Source organism: Epargyreus clarus, unplaced genomic scaffold, assembly GCF_041222505.1.
Source record: "Epargyreus clarus isolate Ecla_fem2 unplaced genomic scaffold, WU_Ecla_fem_2.2 ptg000035l, whole genome shotgun sequence".
Classification (NCBI taxonomy): domain Eukaryota; kingdom Metazoa; phylum Arthropoda; class Insecta; order Lepidoptera; family Hesperiidae; genus Epargyreus; species Epargyreus clarus.
In genome coordinates, this window is record NW_027332240.1 from 8,221,514 (window position 1) to 8,235,619 (window position 14,106).

A 14,106-nucleotide genomic window follows, 5' to 3' on the forward strand; every position below is an offset into this window, starting at 1 on the left:
ATTATGATAAGAAGCGCTATATAACGGCCTCCTATTATCAAAAGTTGTTGTCATGCGAGCCAGTGAAAACAAAATCAGCTGTAGAACTTGAGCGTGTTCATAGAACTTTTGTGGAGAATTTAAGTGTTTTGGAAAAGTTTGGATTACCAGATAAGAACTTCATGTTGTTCCATTTATTTTGGTCAAAATTAGATCGGGCCACAAAAGAATCATTTCAATTAGAATTTAATTCAGATGAGATACCAGAGTTCACTCAAGTTCAGGATTTTGTTGAGAAACAAGTTAGGGCATTAAGTGAGGTAACTCCGAACCCAATATTAAGTAATGTAGGAATATCAAAAGAACCGAAACCAAGTAACTTTAAAAAGTCCAAATCCTCATTTGTCGTCTCGGGAGTGACTTGTGACTTTTGTACTGGCCAACATAGTCTTTCATCATGTAAGAATTTTCTAAATTTAGATATAGATTCTCGATTTAAATTCATTAAAAATAAAAATCTTTGTATCCGTTGCTTTTCGAAAACTCATAGGGTAAAAACTTGTCGAGTCCCTATAAGTTGTGGTGTATGTGGGTGTTCACATAACACATTGTTACATTTTAAAAAATCGGTTACACCGTCCGCTGATAGCAATTCCCAACCTGATACTGAAGTTGTTAGTTCCATTAATAATAATGCACAACTGAGTAATATTGTTTTAACTTCTGTCGGTGGTAAAAGTACAATCTTGTTTTCTACAGCTAAGGTTCTTATAAAAGATAGTTGGGGAAACTTTCAACCTGTAAGGGTGTTGTTGGATTGTGCAAGCGCTTGCAACTTTATTTCGGTACCATGTGCAAAGCGCCTCGGGTTATGTATTAAAAACACTAAACAATCAATAAATGGAATCGGATCTTCTGTTGCTGAGTCTCGTGGTTCACTATGTTGTGAAATAAAATCCTATAACTCAAATAAAGTCGATTTTAAGTTTGAAGCTTTTGTTTTGTCGTCGATATGTAGTGACCAACCTGCACATTTTGTTGATTTTTGTGGTTGGTCACATATTAGGAATTTACCTTTGGCTGATCCAGACTTCGCTCGTCCAGGGGCTATTGACATGCTATTGAATGCGGATATATTTGCTTCATCTCTCATACCTGGTCTGAGACGAGGGAGGCCGGGACAACCAAAGGCTCTAAATACTATATTTGGTTGGATTCTAATGGGTGAGTGTGAGGTAGATCACACACACAACTGTCGTAATGGTAAACAGAGTGATTGTTTTTTCGTCGATAACTCTTATTTATCAAATATAAAATTAGATAACACTTTAAAAAGATTCTGGGAAACAGAAGAGGTTTGCACTCCTGTCTGTAAAATCCTTTCGAAGGAGGATCAAGCCCGTGAAAATTATTTCACTAATAATTATAGTCGTAACGATGATGGTAGATTTGTGGTGCCTCTGCCATTCATGAATCCTGCAGTAAAGCCATCGTTCTCACATTCCCGTGAAATTGCTTTAAAAAGATTTCTCTCTCTCGAGCGAAGACTTAATATAAATGTTGAATTTAGAGATGCCTACGTTCGGTTCATGAATGAGTATGAGGTTGCCGGTCATATGGAGCAGGTGGATCCCCCGACTTCAAGCGTTGGGAAGTTTTATTATATCCCTCATCACGGAGTATTGCGACCAGATTCTGTTAGCACCCCACTTCGTACTGTGTTCGATGCAAGTTGTAGAGATGCTAATGGATTGTCTTTGAATGATACGCTACTTGCTGGGCCTAAACTGCAAACTAATATTTTCGATTTACTTATTCGGTTCCGTTGGCATGCTGTCGTTTTTACTGGTGACGTCAAACAGATGTATAGACAAATCTTGGTTTGTAGAGATGACACCGAGTACCTACGCATTCTGTGGCGCCCATCTGCTGACGGTCCTATACGTGACTATAGGCTTCGCACGGTCACTTATGGCGTATCATCTGCACCGTTTCAGGCTCTTCGTGCGATCGCTCAACTAGCAGAAGACTCTACCCAAGAACTTCCGGCTGCTTCTACAGTTCTTAGTAGAGACATTTATGTCGATGATATCGTGTCGGGCGCTGACTCGGTAGAGCAAGCTCTACAATTGCGCTCGGAACTCACCAAAATTTTGTCGTCTGGTGGTTTCCATTTAAGAAAGTGGACATCTAATTGTAGTGAGTTTTTCGTTGATCTTCCATCTTCTGACTTATACTCAGAAGAATTTAAACATTTCGAAGAGATGTCAGACCTCTCCTTAAAAATTTTGGGACTTTTATGGCATCCGCAATCGGATGATTTTAGATTTCGTGTCGTCAACCCCGATGATTCTAGGTGCACCAAACGTACCATACTCTCCCATATTGCGCGGATTTATGACCCTTTGGGATTTCTAGCGCCGATTACGTTTTATGCTAAATATCTTATGCAACTTCTTTGGACTTCGGGAGCTTCATGGGACGATAATGTGCCACCTCACATTGCACACGAGTGGTTGCGATTTAAGTCTCAATTGTCGTCGTTAGTTTCGATTACCATTCCTCGGCGTATGGTAAATTCTTTCGTGTCGTTACAGTTGCATGGCTTCTGTGACGCTTCAGAACGTGGCTATTGTGCTGTCACATTCTTTCGTGTCGTTGAGGTGGATGGCTCTACATCCGTTCATTTTTGTTGCGCAAAGTCGAAAGTCGCGCCTTTGCGAAAATTGTCGATTCCAAGATTGGAACTTTTAGCTGCTGTCTTGTTATCTACTTTAATGGAATCAGTGGTAGAGGCATTAAAACCATTTCATGCAGTTCAAGAACTTTACGCATGGTCTGACTCTACTGTCACTTTGGCTTGGATTAAATCTTGTCCATCCAAGTGGAAAACGTTTGTGGCGAATAGAGTCAGCCACATTCAGAATAGAGTAGCTCCTGAACATTGGCGTCACGTGAGCTCTAGTTCGAATGCTGCTGATATTGGTTCTCGTGGTACGCTTCCAGCTGACCTCGTTGACTGTTCCATTTGGTGGAAGGGCCCTTCATGGCTTGTAGAGCCAGAGAATAATTGGCCTTCTTCATTATCGGTAGAACAAGACACAGACTCTATCGCAGAAGAACAAAGGATTCTTAGCCTTCTGTCACCGGAAAAGGTGAATCTCGTTAGCGATTTGTTAAATCGTTTTTCGTCGCTTTCGAAAGTAAAGCGTGTTTTGTCATTTTGTTTTCGTTTCGCTCATAATTTGAGAAATTATAAAAATAAATTTGTCGGTGCATTACAGCCTTGTGAGCTACGTCAAGCTTTTGAGTTGCTCATAAAGCAAGCACAAGTAGAGTCGTTTTCGTTTGAATTGGATTGTCTAAGTAAAGGTTCGCCTAATTCGCTTCCCAAAGCCCTGCGTAAATTGTCTCCTTTCGTTGATGACGCGGGTATTTTGAGGGTGGGCGGTCGGTTAGCTAACGCTAATGTAGAGTTTACCGTTAGACATCCTATTCTTTTGCCTCGTAATCATAGATTAACATTTCTTATTATCGATGAGTACCATAAGAAATCCATGCATCCTGGTGCTCAAACTCTACAAAATTTACTTTCGCAAGATTTTTGGATTCTGTCGCCCAAACGGGCTATTCACTCCGTAGTCTCTGGGTGTATAAGGTGTTTTCGTGTTAATCCAAAACCTACGTCAGTTCCTTTGATGGGGAATTTACCTTCGTTTCGTGTGTCTCAAATCAAGCCTTTTTCTAGTGTAGCTGTCGATTACGGGGGACCATTCGACATTGCTCTTAGTCGTGGACGTGGTGTGAGGACGTATAAAGGGTACATTTGCGTGTTCGTCTGTACCTCTACCAAGGCGGTTCATATAGAGTTCAAATTTTGTAGGTGCTAGTAACTACCTTGGCTCTATCATGAAGCAGGCTGCGGAAGGCCGGGAAATAAAGTTCTCGTTTAATCCTCCTGGCAGTCCTCATTTCAACGGTCTAGCTGAAGCTGGAATTAAGTCTGTGAAAACTCACCTTTCTCGTGTCATTGGTAAACAAAGATTGACTTTCGAAGAGTTCTATACTGTCTTGGCTCAGATAGAGGCGATGCTCAACTCCCGACCTTTAACCCCTCTCAGTTCTGATGCGAATGATCTCGTTGCTTTAACGCCGGGACATTTCTTAACTTTAGAACCCTTGTCGATGCTTCCCGAAGAAAATCTAGTCGAACAGGTTATACCTGTCACCCAGCGCTGGAAGCTTATCCGAAAAATGCATCAAGACTTCTGGAGACGGTGGTATCGTGAATACCTACATACCCTACAACAAAAGGCTAAATGGGACAAAACTAGCTCAGGAATTAAAATAGGAACTTTGGTTTTGATAGTAAATGAGACAGTTAATCCATTGGAATGGAAGTTAGGTAGGGTTACAGCTCTACACCCAGGCTCGGATGGTGTTTGTAGAGTAGTTAGTGTTAGGACAATGTCTGGCGAGTATAAAAGGCCAGTCATTAAAGTTTGTCCTCTACCTTTGTATAACTAGTTACGTTTAAACGTAACTTTTTCTTGTCGTAGGTTAAGTAATTTTTGTTGTTTTCGTAAATACGTAGTATTTAGGTGGGCGGTATGTTCAGTTTTGTCTATGGTTCTACGTATTAATTATCTGTCGTTGGTATTAATTTTAATCTGTAGGATTAAAAGCATAGAGATTTATAGTTTGAAATAGTTCGTTCGTTGTAAATCGTCGTTGTCGTCGTGTCGTTCGCGGTGGCGGGAGCCTGATGGCTTCCGCCACCGGGATTTCTTCTTGTTCGAGAAGCTTCGGAGTCGTCGGTCGCGCTCGCGCATATTTGTCGTTTTAGTTATACTCCGAAGTAGAAGCCACTATTCGTATTCGTAGCGTTTCCTTCAAATTCGCGTTAACTTCATTGTTCGCGGTGCAACGTGCTGTAAGATCGACGCCACGTGAGAAGAGGAAGAAGGTATAGGTAACCGGTAGACCATTCCGAAGGTAAGACTAGCTAGCTCGAGCTTAGGGTGAGTTGAAGGTGCCTTATACCTAGTACAAGAGGCTGCGCCCATCAGCAGCAGGTGAGTGCGTGACCTTATAGCACTTTGCATCTTATTTTCGTATATACAGTCCACTTAACCTTCTTCGGGACACGGTCATCCTGTCCATCGAAGAGAGGAACATTCGGTTCCTTATTTGTTCTAACGGCCGCGGAAATCTTAATATTTTCGGTCTCGGAGCCGAATGCATAACATTTTTGGTCTTCGAGACGAATTCACCACATCATTTTTTGATCATTTTTTCGAAAAAAGGGCTATTTATTAATAAAAAATATATTTTTATTACGGTAAACGGAACGTTACGCCAAAACAGGCGGTCAAGTGTCATTTCGTAGCGTGACGTCAACACATTGAAAATATAGAAATAAACTTCGATACATAAATACATATTCTGTCACTGTAAGTATGCATAAATAAATTTAATAATTGTTTGATTAACTTTGAAGCCATTTAATTTTCGTAACATTTTTGAATCGCACAAATTTTCGCGCCATCCCTCACGCGTGCATCGCGCACGGGTGCGCGGTGCACCCATGTGAAAATCATAAAACTCGAAAAATGACGTGTCGGGCCGGTCGGGCGGTCGAGTGCAATATAAATTTATGATAAATATCTATTTTCATTAATAACTAACGCGTTCTTATGAAATGTACGATAATTTTTCGGCAGATACGATAATTTTACGCCCCTGGTACGATCAGCGCCATCTCCCAGGTTGCCAACCAGTGTTGGCAACCGTACGATAATTATCGTACATGTACGATAATTTGATACCACCGTACGATGTACGATTGCGAGTCATTATCGTACGCAAATGTACGATAATTGGCTACTTGACACTTTTTGGGAAACTGTTTTAATGAATTCATATACGTATTATATATGCCTTTTATTGATAATTTTTTCGAAAAAAGGGCTATTTATTAATAAAAAATATATTTTTATTACGGTAAACGGAACATTACGCCAAAACAGGCGGTCAAGTGTCATTTCGTAGCGTGACGTCAACACATTGAAAATATAGAAATAAACTTCGACGCTACACATACTTCAGGGGAAATCTTGGGAATTATTTAACTTTTATTAGTACAATTGCAAGAATTTCAAATTACAAGGCGTGTGCAGTGACGATGTGTACAAGTACGATCGCTAAATATCCTAACAAATTTGCTTATACAAGTTCCTAAACCCAAATCTCATAAACGTTAAAGAACTTGCAGATTCTTATATGTTTAAATCCTCTGTTCGCAAGCAAGACATTTTATACTATTTATGTAAGAGAAGTATTATTGAGAAAAAGGAATAAATTTAGTAACTCTCGAGTGATTCTCTTCTCTCAATTCCAAATCACTGGAACGGGACGTAATCAAAACAAAACAGCAAGTGGAAGTATTCATCCCTCACGCGTGCATCGCGCCCGGGTGCGCGGTGCACCCATGTGAAAATCATAAAACTCGAAAAATGACGTGTCGGGCCGGTCGGGCGGTCGAGTGCAATATAAATTTATGATAAATATCTATTTTCATTAATAACTAACGCGTTCTTATAAAAATTTGAACATGTACGATAATTTTTCGGCAGATACGATAATTTTACGCCCCTGGTACGATCAGCGCCATCTCCCAGGTTGCCAACACTGTTGCCAACACTGGTCGCCAGTAGTGCGCCTCCAGCGTTGCACAACGTCACACACGTCGTCCTCACCACATACACAACTTACTGTAACAGGTGCTGATATACCCAGCAAATACTACCAGGCTGGTATGTTACCTAGGAGATGAGCATGCAGCGCTCTCGCCTCCAGCGCGAGGCGGCAGTGCGGACAGCGCGCGAGCAACACGCAGCGCCGCCAGTAGTGCGCTTCGAGTGCAGCCGCACGTACGCGACGACCGCACCATGTGCACGACGTGCTGTAAACCACGCCTATTTTAGACACTATATAGCGTGCTATAACTGCTGTATATAGCGCGCAAAAACTGTTAGATATAGCACGCTATAAGTTAATAATAATTGCGAGATATATCGCGTTATGTATTTAAAATTATGCAGTCCTGTAAAGTAAATTGCAATGTCACTTAAGTACAGAGTAATGCACGCTGTTTTGTGTAAGTACATTTTTTATAACGAAATGCATAGGACTTAAGTTGTTTGCATTAGATATAAGTTAGCATAGAGGCAGGTAACGGTAAACCGCAAATAATTTGATTAAGAAATCCTAAAATGAGTTAAAAACGCTCACTTGCAAACTGGCTCCGGTGTAGTTTCGCTGCTAGCGTCTACTCCTCCCACGTCGTAGTTATCGAACTGCTGATCGTTGGTGTTCACTTGCTGTCTTCTCCCTGAAATCATATTGTCCCCTTTGAAGTTTTACATCTTGCAGACTTTACATTAAATAAGGTACCGAGCTAGGAACCAGCTTTCTTAGTAATACCACTTAGTTCTAAAGTTAAAGTAAAATTTTACCCTAAGTTGTTCTCACCTGGACTATAATATCCACTTTCATCCATCTGACTGCTCTCATCCAGGTGCAAGTTCCTTAACCCCGCTACTAACTTTGGTGACTCCAGAGCGCTTTCTCTGAAATAATCAGCCTTAACCTTCGGGGAATCTAGACTTCTACAATCCGAATCACTCCTTATATCATTTCTGGATAGTTGAGGAGAGTCCATGGGCAAGGAATCCATGCTTCGGATGTCATTCTTAGAATTCTTCGGGGATCCAAGTGTTGGGGAGTCCCTATATTCCAAGTGTAGGGGTTCGTAAACGGTAACTGGGCGTTCTTTTAGCTGGGGTTTGGATGGATCATGGTCGTAGTGGATCATTGAATGACGATTCTCCATATTGCGACTGGTGCGACGGTACACGACTTCATCGTTTTTACTTTCTTGGAAATGAACCTGGAAGATAGATTAATAATGAAAAATCTTCGGAAAAAAGCTCAAGTAGTCATTCATTAGTAAAAAATAAAATTGAAAGAACAAGCAATTAAAAATATACATACATGTGATAAAATGAACTCCTTTAATAAAACGAAATCGTGAAACAAAAGCAAGAAAAAAATCGTTTGTGATACAGTAAATATAATAGTTTAAGTATATGCAAAAGAATATTAGAAATTGAAACTTACAATTTAAAGCTAACTAAACGTACTCTTGGTGAAGATATTGTTACCTTCTCGTTTCCCACGACAGAAGACCTCGGCGAATGTTTTGGACTAACAGCACTATCAAGCCTCAATTTGTTATATCCAGGGTAATTAGAGAAATCCTTCGTAGTTTTACTAGGAGTATACTTCTTCGTTGGAGACTTCTTCAGGCTACTCTTAGTCCTAGACGTCGTGAAGCTTCCACTTAAGCTAGATGGCGCTAGAGTTGCACCACTGGCGCTCGACTTCAAGCTATATGACGATGTTGCTCCTAGTGATGACGTCATGCCTAGGGAAGTGGTCATTCCGCTGACTGTGGTGCCGCTGCGAGTTGATTGGGTAGTGCTGGCTTCAAGAGTGGAATCCGCCATTGACTGATCAGCGCCGTTGAGAAGTTGTTCTTCTGTTGGCGCTTGGTTTAACATTTTCTACAAAAAGGAATAATGTAAATAAGTATGTAGTAGTTGGCATAACAAAATGATATTAGGTACCATTTCTTCATATTTTTTTATAATATATGAGTAGCAGACGAGCATATAGTCCACCTGATGGTAAGTGCTTACTGCCGCCCATGGACATCTGTAATCAACCCCAGAAAGGGTAAGATATTCCTACCTGAGGTCAGCCACAAATGCGCCGCTACCACTGAGGACTAAGACTAATTGTTATATTTCATTCATTGTCTTTGTTATTTTATACGTCTCCTTATGGTGTATTCCTTAGGTGGAGTAAGTACTATAACCGTTTATATTTCATTCCAATCTTAATTCTACACTTAATTACTCGAAAGAATCCTCTCTAATTGTTTCACTTACTTGAACAGCACCTTCGAGGCCACACTAACCTGCATATCAATCCTGTCGAACTGCTGGAACAAATGCCGGTAGATGAGGTTACGCCTGGTGACAGCGTCGTCTGGCGGCAGTTGAGCTCGCACCACACGAGGTGACCTGGCATACGCCGCTAACAGTATCCGTTCAGCTGCTGCCCGCACCGACCCTGCTGCGTGCTGCGCACCTGCTGCTCCACACTCCGCTAAACGACGGACAGTTAGGCCGCTGTGGAGATTTTTTCGATTATTACTTGTGAGGTAACAAAGTTAAATGATGTCGACGGACAGGCCGTTGGGGGATTTTGTGGATTAATACTTGCGGGGTAAGCTAAGTGACGCCGACGGACGGTTAGACCGCTGGGGGATTTTGTGGATTAATGCTTGCGGGGTAAGCTAAGTCACGCCGACGGACGGTTAGACCGCTGGGGGATTTTGTGGATTAATACTTGCGGGGTAAGCTAAGTGACGCCGACGGACGGTTAGACCGCTGGGGGATTTTGTGGATTAATGCTTGCGGGGTAAGCTAAGTCACGCCGACGGACGGTTAGACCGCTGGGGGATTTTGTGGATTAATACTTGCGGGGTAAGCTAAGTGACGCCGACGGACGGTTAGGCCGCTGGGGGATTTTGTGGGTTAATACTTGCAGGGTAAGCTACGTGACGCCGACGGACGGTTAGACCGCTGGGGGATTTTGTGGATTAATACTTGCCGGGTAAGCTAAGTGACGCCGACGGACGGTTAGGCCGCTGGGGGATTTTGTGGATTAAAATGCAAGGTTAGTAGAAGTTTCTGGAATTTTATTGCTACAATAATTGCTAGGACAATATAATTCATGTTCCGTCTGTGTTAGATGCATTGAAATGTATTCCAGTAACTTAGTGTAGTAAACCTACGCCATGGCAATTTAGTCTTATGACCACTGGTCCTTAAGGAATTTTCAAAGTTTTTTTCAAGACCCAATCTTGAATGAAATTATAAATTCTTATCTAAAGCCTAAGTACCACTCTATTGCTAAATATTGTATACCATTCGTCTAGATATCCTACAATACCTACAACACCCCTGCGGAAATATATACTGCTCAAAGTTATAAATGTATGTGTTGGTGCCTTATAATATAAAACCACAGACAGGTCTGTGTATTATACCCAAGTAAGTAGATTACATACACAAAAATGTGAAATTACCTATTTTTGTCCGTTGATATTCCATGGCTAAGGATCAGCTGTTCTAACATTTGAAGACGGCTGAGCGCGAGGCGAGGATGCATGGAAGCCGCAACTGGCCGCACTAACTGTTGTGGTATTATATGGAGGGATCTGGAAGTTTGTTAAAGAAATTAAATTACATTTATCAATAATCTTGAGGTTTATAGTGTATTGTAGTGTATCAATTTCGACAAACCCCAAATTCCATGAGTATTGTCATAGACGTAAAATAATTATGGGGCACTACATACATCTGCTTTTGGTTAGGTTTATTTTTTATATCCACCGTCCTTAACCTTAGATTGAGGTTACCTTTTCCATTTTTCAAATCTATGATAATGTTGATACAGTTACTGATGCCATGTCCAACAATAGAATACAAATGGTTAATGTTTATGGAGATGACGATAAAGATGGTGATCAATAAATGAGAAATATCTCAGCATTTTACTCGTATGTTGCAAGTGCCCTGCAATGAGGTTGTCGATGATGATAATGACAATAGCGATGTCGATAGCGTCAACAACAATGAAAATAAACTAACCTGACATGAGGACAGTCAGCGACAGTAAGCACGGTGTGTTGCGCGGTGGAGTGTACCCGCGGGGCGGGGTCGCCGCACGCTCGCAACAACTCTGGCAGCAAACGCTCCACACAACGCCCCACTTCTGCTGCACACACCCTGGAACACATTTTGGATGGCTCATATTGGACACGTTGTTTACGCCGTTATCCAACGAACTATGTAGCGCCGACTTCAGAATTATGAACTAAACCTACATTTATTTCATAGTAGTGACATAGAAGTCGATTATATTTTTTGTTATTCGTATAGTCAAAGTACTTAGTTGCATGTCTACGAGTAGATGCTTCAGAATGTTCGATGAGTGTGATCAAAGAAATAAGAAGTAAATCACATTTGCTTAAAGTTGACGATTTGCTGTTCGCTTACGAGGCGTCCCAATTTTGTCTTCAGTCCCTTAATTGCACGGTATTCATGACCATTGATCAACCTTAGACATTACTCCTGTAGAAAATTATGACTGGTGATATTTGAATTTTTGGCCAGGAGTCTAACTTTAAGTTGCTTACATCTACTATCTACATCTCCATCTCCAATTACATCTACAATAATCTACATCTTACTAAAACGTAAGTTATATCTCGTATCTAAAGATATTGTAAAACAGATACCTGTCAGGCACGAAGTCCTTAAACAGCACTCGAACCACCTCATTAGCCTGGCTGTACACAGAGAAGACTTTATCCCTGAGCGTCCGTTGCAGCAAGGTAGCAGCGGCTCTCGCGGTCTTGTTGGGAGATGTTTTGGTGCTGCCGTTGGATGGACTCGTCAGTTCTGAGCGGAGGCGGGCTAAGCCTTCTTCCTTATCGAGGTAGTTCTTGGAGTAGAACTTTTCTACCTGGGTTATGGATTGAACGAAAACTGTCTGAATTAGAAGTGTGGTGTGAATATACAAGGAACTAAGTAAGACCAATTTTAAATCATCTCTTTTAAATTTAAGAGGAAATTAAAACTCAAAATTGAACCAATCAACTCATTTACCTAACTTTCAGCATTTTTTAAAACTTGTTAGTCCAAAAATCATCATCATCATCATCATCATCAACCCATTACTGTCCCACTGCTGGGCCCGGGTCTCCTCTCAGAATGAGAAGGATAAGGCCATAGTCCACCGCGCTGGCCAAGTGCGCATTGGTAGACTTCACATACCTTTGAGATTTTTTTTATAAATCTCGCAGGTAGGCAGGTTTCCTCACGATGTTTTCCTTCACCGTTTTAGCAAGTGATAATCAATTTCTAATACCAAATAATAGTCCAAAATTACTTACACAATATATTTTACGATAATTATGACGTAGAATTCATTCATCAACATTCTACAAACGAGAAGCATAATTGAACTGAACATTTTTTATTTTTGTAAAACCTTATTTTTGAATAGAAAATTCGTAAATGATACTATCGAATAGAAAAATGTTTGATCGAGAAAATCTTTATATTACCAATGGATAACCAAATATAAGTATCGGCAAAGCAGCTTGCTTCCTCTCGCGCTCGTTCAACTTGTGCACAGTCCTGGGATGAGATGAGGCACTTCCACCGCTACACTCTTCCTCCCTGGCCTCCCTCAGGTACTCGTTAGTATGAGAACTGAGCAATATAAAAGCAATATAGACATATTCATAATAACAAAAAGTAGTGCAGAAAAAAGTCTGCAATTTGCAAATTGTAACAAAACACAATACCAAACTGCAGTGGTATAGGATGAGAAAAGAAAATTGGTAATAATGATACAATAAATAATGGGTCTATTCATGTCAATGAAAATGTAAGACGAGGATAATAAAAAAGAAGGAGAAAGAAAGAAAATTAGAGGAATAAATAGATAGCGACTGAAAAGTTCGTGGAATTATTAAATATTCCATAAGCATTGTATCATTGTAGAAAAGTTACTTTAGAGTCAAATTATAAACATACTGAATGAAATCATTAGAAGGTTTTAATACTTACTGCCTCAGAGCGGGTAATAAACGTTCTTCATAAGCTTCAAAAGTAGACCTGGGACCAGCGCTTTTGTTTCTTCGTCTGACTAACGTGCCACCTATAAAGCATCACGAAAATTCATATCAGCTATTCTACATTCTTTTCCATTGCTTCAGATTACTTCTTGTTCAGACGAGCTAAAAGGTACATAATATATTACTTGTTTTAACCGACTTACAAAAAGGATGTTCTCATTTCGACCGTTATGTATGTATGTATATTTGTATGTCTCGCGATTTCCTCAAAAACTACTCATCCAATTTGTATGAGGTTTTGATTATAGTCTAAGTATCTTAATACCTAAATATTGTTTTTTCCCCAAATATGTTTTAAACTACTTTTAATTTCTACTTGGTTTAGAATAGCTTTTATAGTTATATGTATTTATTCATCATAATTTACGGTTGCAATAAAGTAAATTTTATCTCAATTTTCTGCTAATAAGTTTATGTTTCCAGCTCACCATTTGCAGCGTTTGGAGTGATGCTTCTGCGAGGACTATCAGTCTCCTTCCTCAATTCTTCTTCTTCCTTCTTTTGTGCGTCTGTTTTCTCTTCTTGCATTTGTTGAATGGGTTGGATATGCTGCTGGATTGTTTGGATCGGTTGTTGGATTGGCTGGATCGGTTGCTGAACTGGTTGGATGGTTTGTGTTGGTTGTGACTCAAGTTGAATCTCTTCTTGTACTGTGTGGACGGGTGACTGAAAAGAAATCAACGCAAATTTTAAAAGCAGCTATAGCCTAGAGATAGATAATAAACGAATTTGATTTGATTTTATTTGAGATTGCCACGCAGTCTCTCAATCAATGCAAGGTTTGAATCCCAAGTTTGGACCTCTGATATTCAAAATTATGTACGTGTTATAAATTAATTGTCTCTTGCTTTATTCTTGTAGTGACCTAGGGTAAACCAAGCTACCATCTTTAATAATTTAAGGAAAGCAACTCGAGGCACTTCTGGGCTTTCTGTACGAAAAAAGTCAGGTAACAGCTCACCGTAGGTATATTACTGACTTCTTCATATTCGACTCCATTGAAGTCTTGTTCGTCAGGTTCGAGATGTTCTATGGGTGGAACTGGGGACGGTATATCCAGGCTCATGGAACCAGCGGCTACTGAAGGGGAGAGATGGTGCGAGAAGTCGTAGGCTTGGGGCATTGATGAGTCGTTGCGAGAATCAGGCTGGAAGGACCAAATAGTTTATAATAACTAACAATGCAGGGGAGTGTACTAAAATAATGCTTTTCCTTAGAACAATAATAAGTAAATATTACTGAGATTTACTTTACCAACGACGAGTTTTACTCCAAGATTGAAAGAT

General features: G+C 40.4%; 1 protein-coding gene across 1 annotated transcript in view; it reads right to left on the reverse strand.

Annotated features, from left to right (window-relative positions):
• The window catches only part of LOC140756411 (centrosomal protein of 104 kDa), a 28,993-nt gene that overhangs the window by 5,045 nt on the left and 9,842 nt on the right, over positions 1-14,106 (reverse strand). The window contains exons 7-18 of the mRNA XM_073091907.1: positions 13,782-13,967; positions 13,249-13,486; positions 12,753-12,843; positions 12,245-12,392; positions 11,414-11,640; positions 10,764-10,901; positions 10,199-10,330; positions 9,023-9,236; positions 8,205-8,606; positions 7,513-7,930; positions 7,273-7,372; positions 6,804-6,943 (exon numbers count right to left, since the gene is read on the reverse strand). Coding sequence (XP_072948008.1) covers positions 6,804-6,943; positions 7,273-7,372; positions 7,513-7,930; positions 8,205-8,606; positions 9,023-9,236; positions 10,199-10,330; positions 10,764-10,901; positions 11,414-11,640; positions 12,245-12,392; positions 12,753-12,843; positions 13,249-13,486; positions 13,782-13,967 — 2,434 coding nt within the window. The remainder of the gene's footprint in view (positions 1-6,803; positions 6,944-7,272; positions 7,373-7,512; positions 7,931-8,204; positions 8,607-9,022; positions 9,237-10,198; positions 10,331-10,763; positions 10,902-11,413; positions 11,641-12,244; positions 12,393-12,752; positions 12,844-13,248; positions 13,487-13,781; positions 13,968-14,106) is intronic.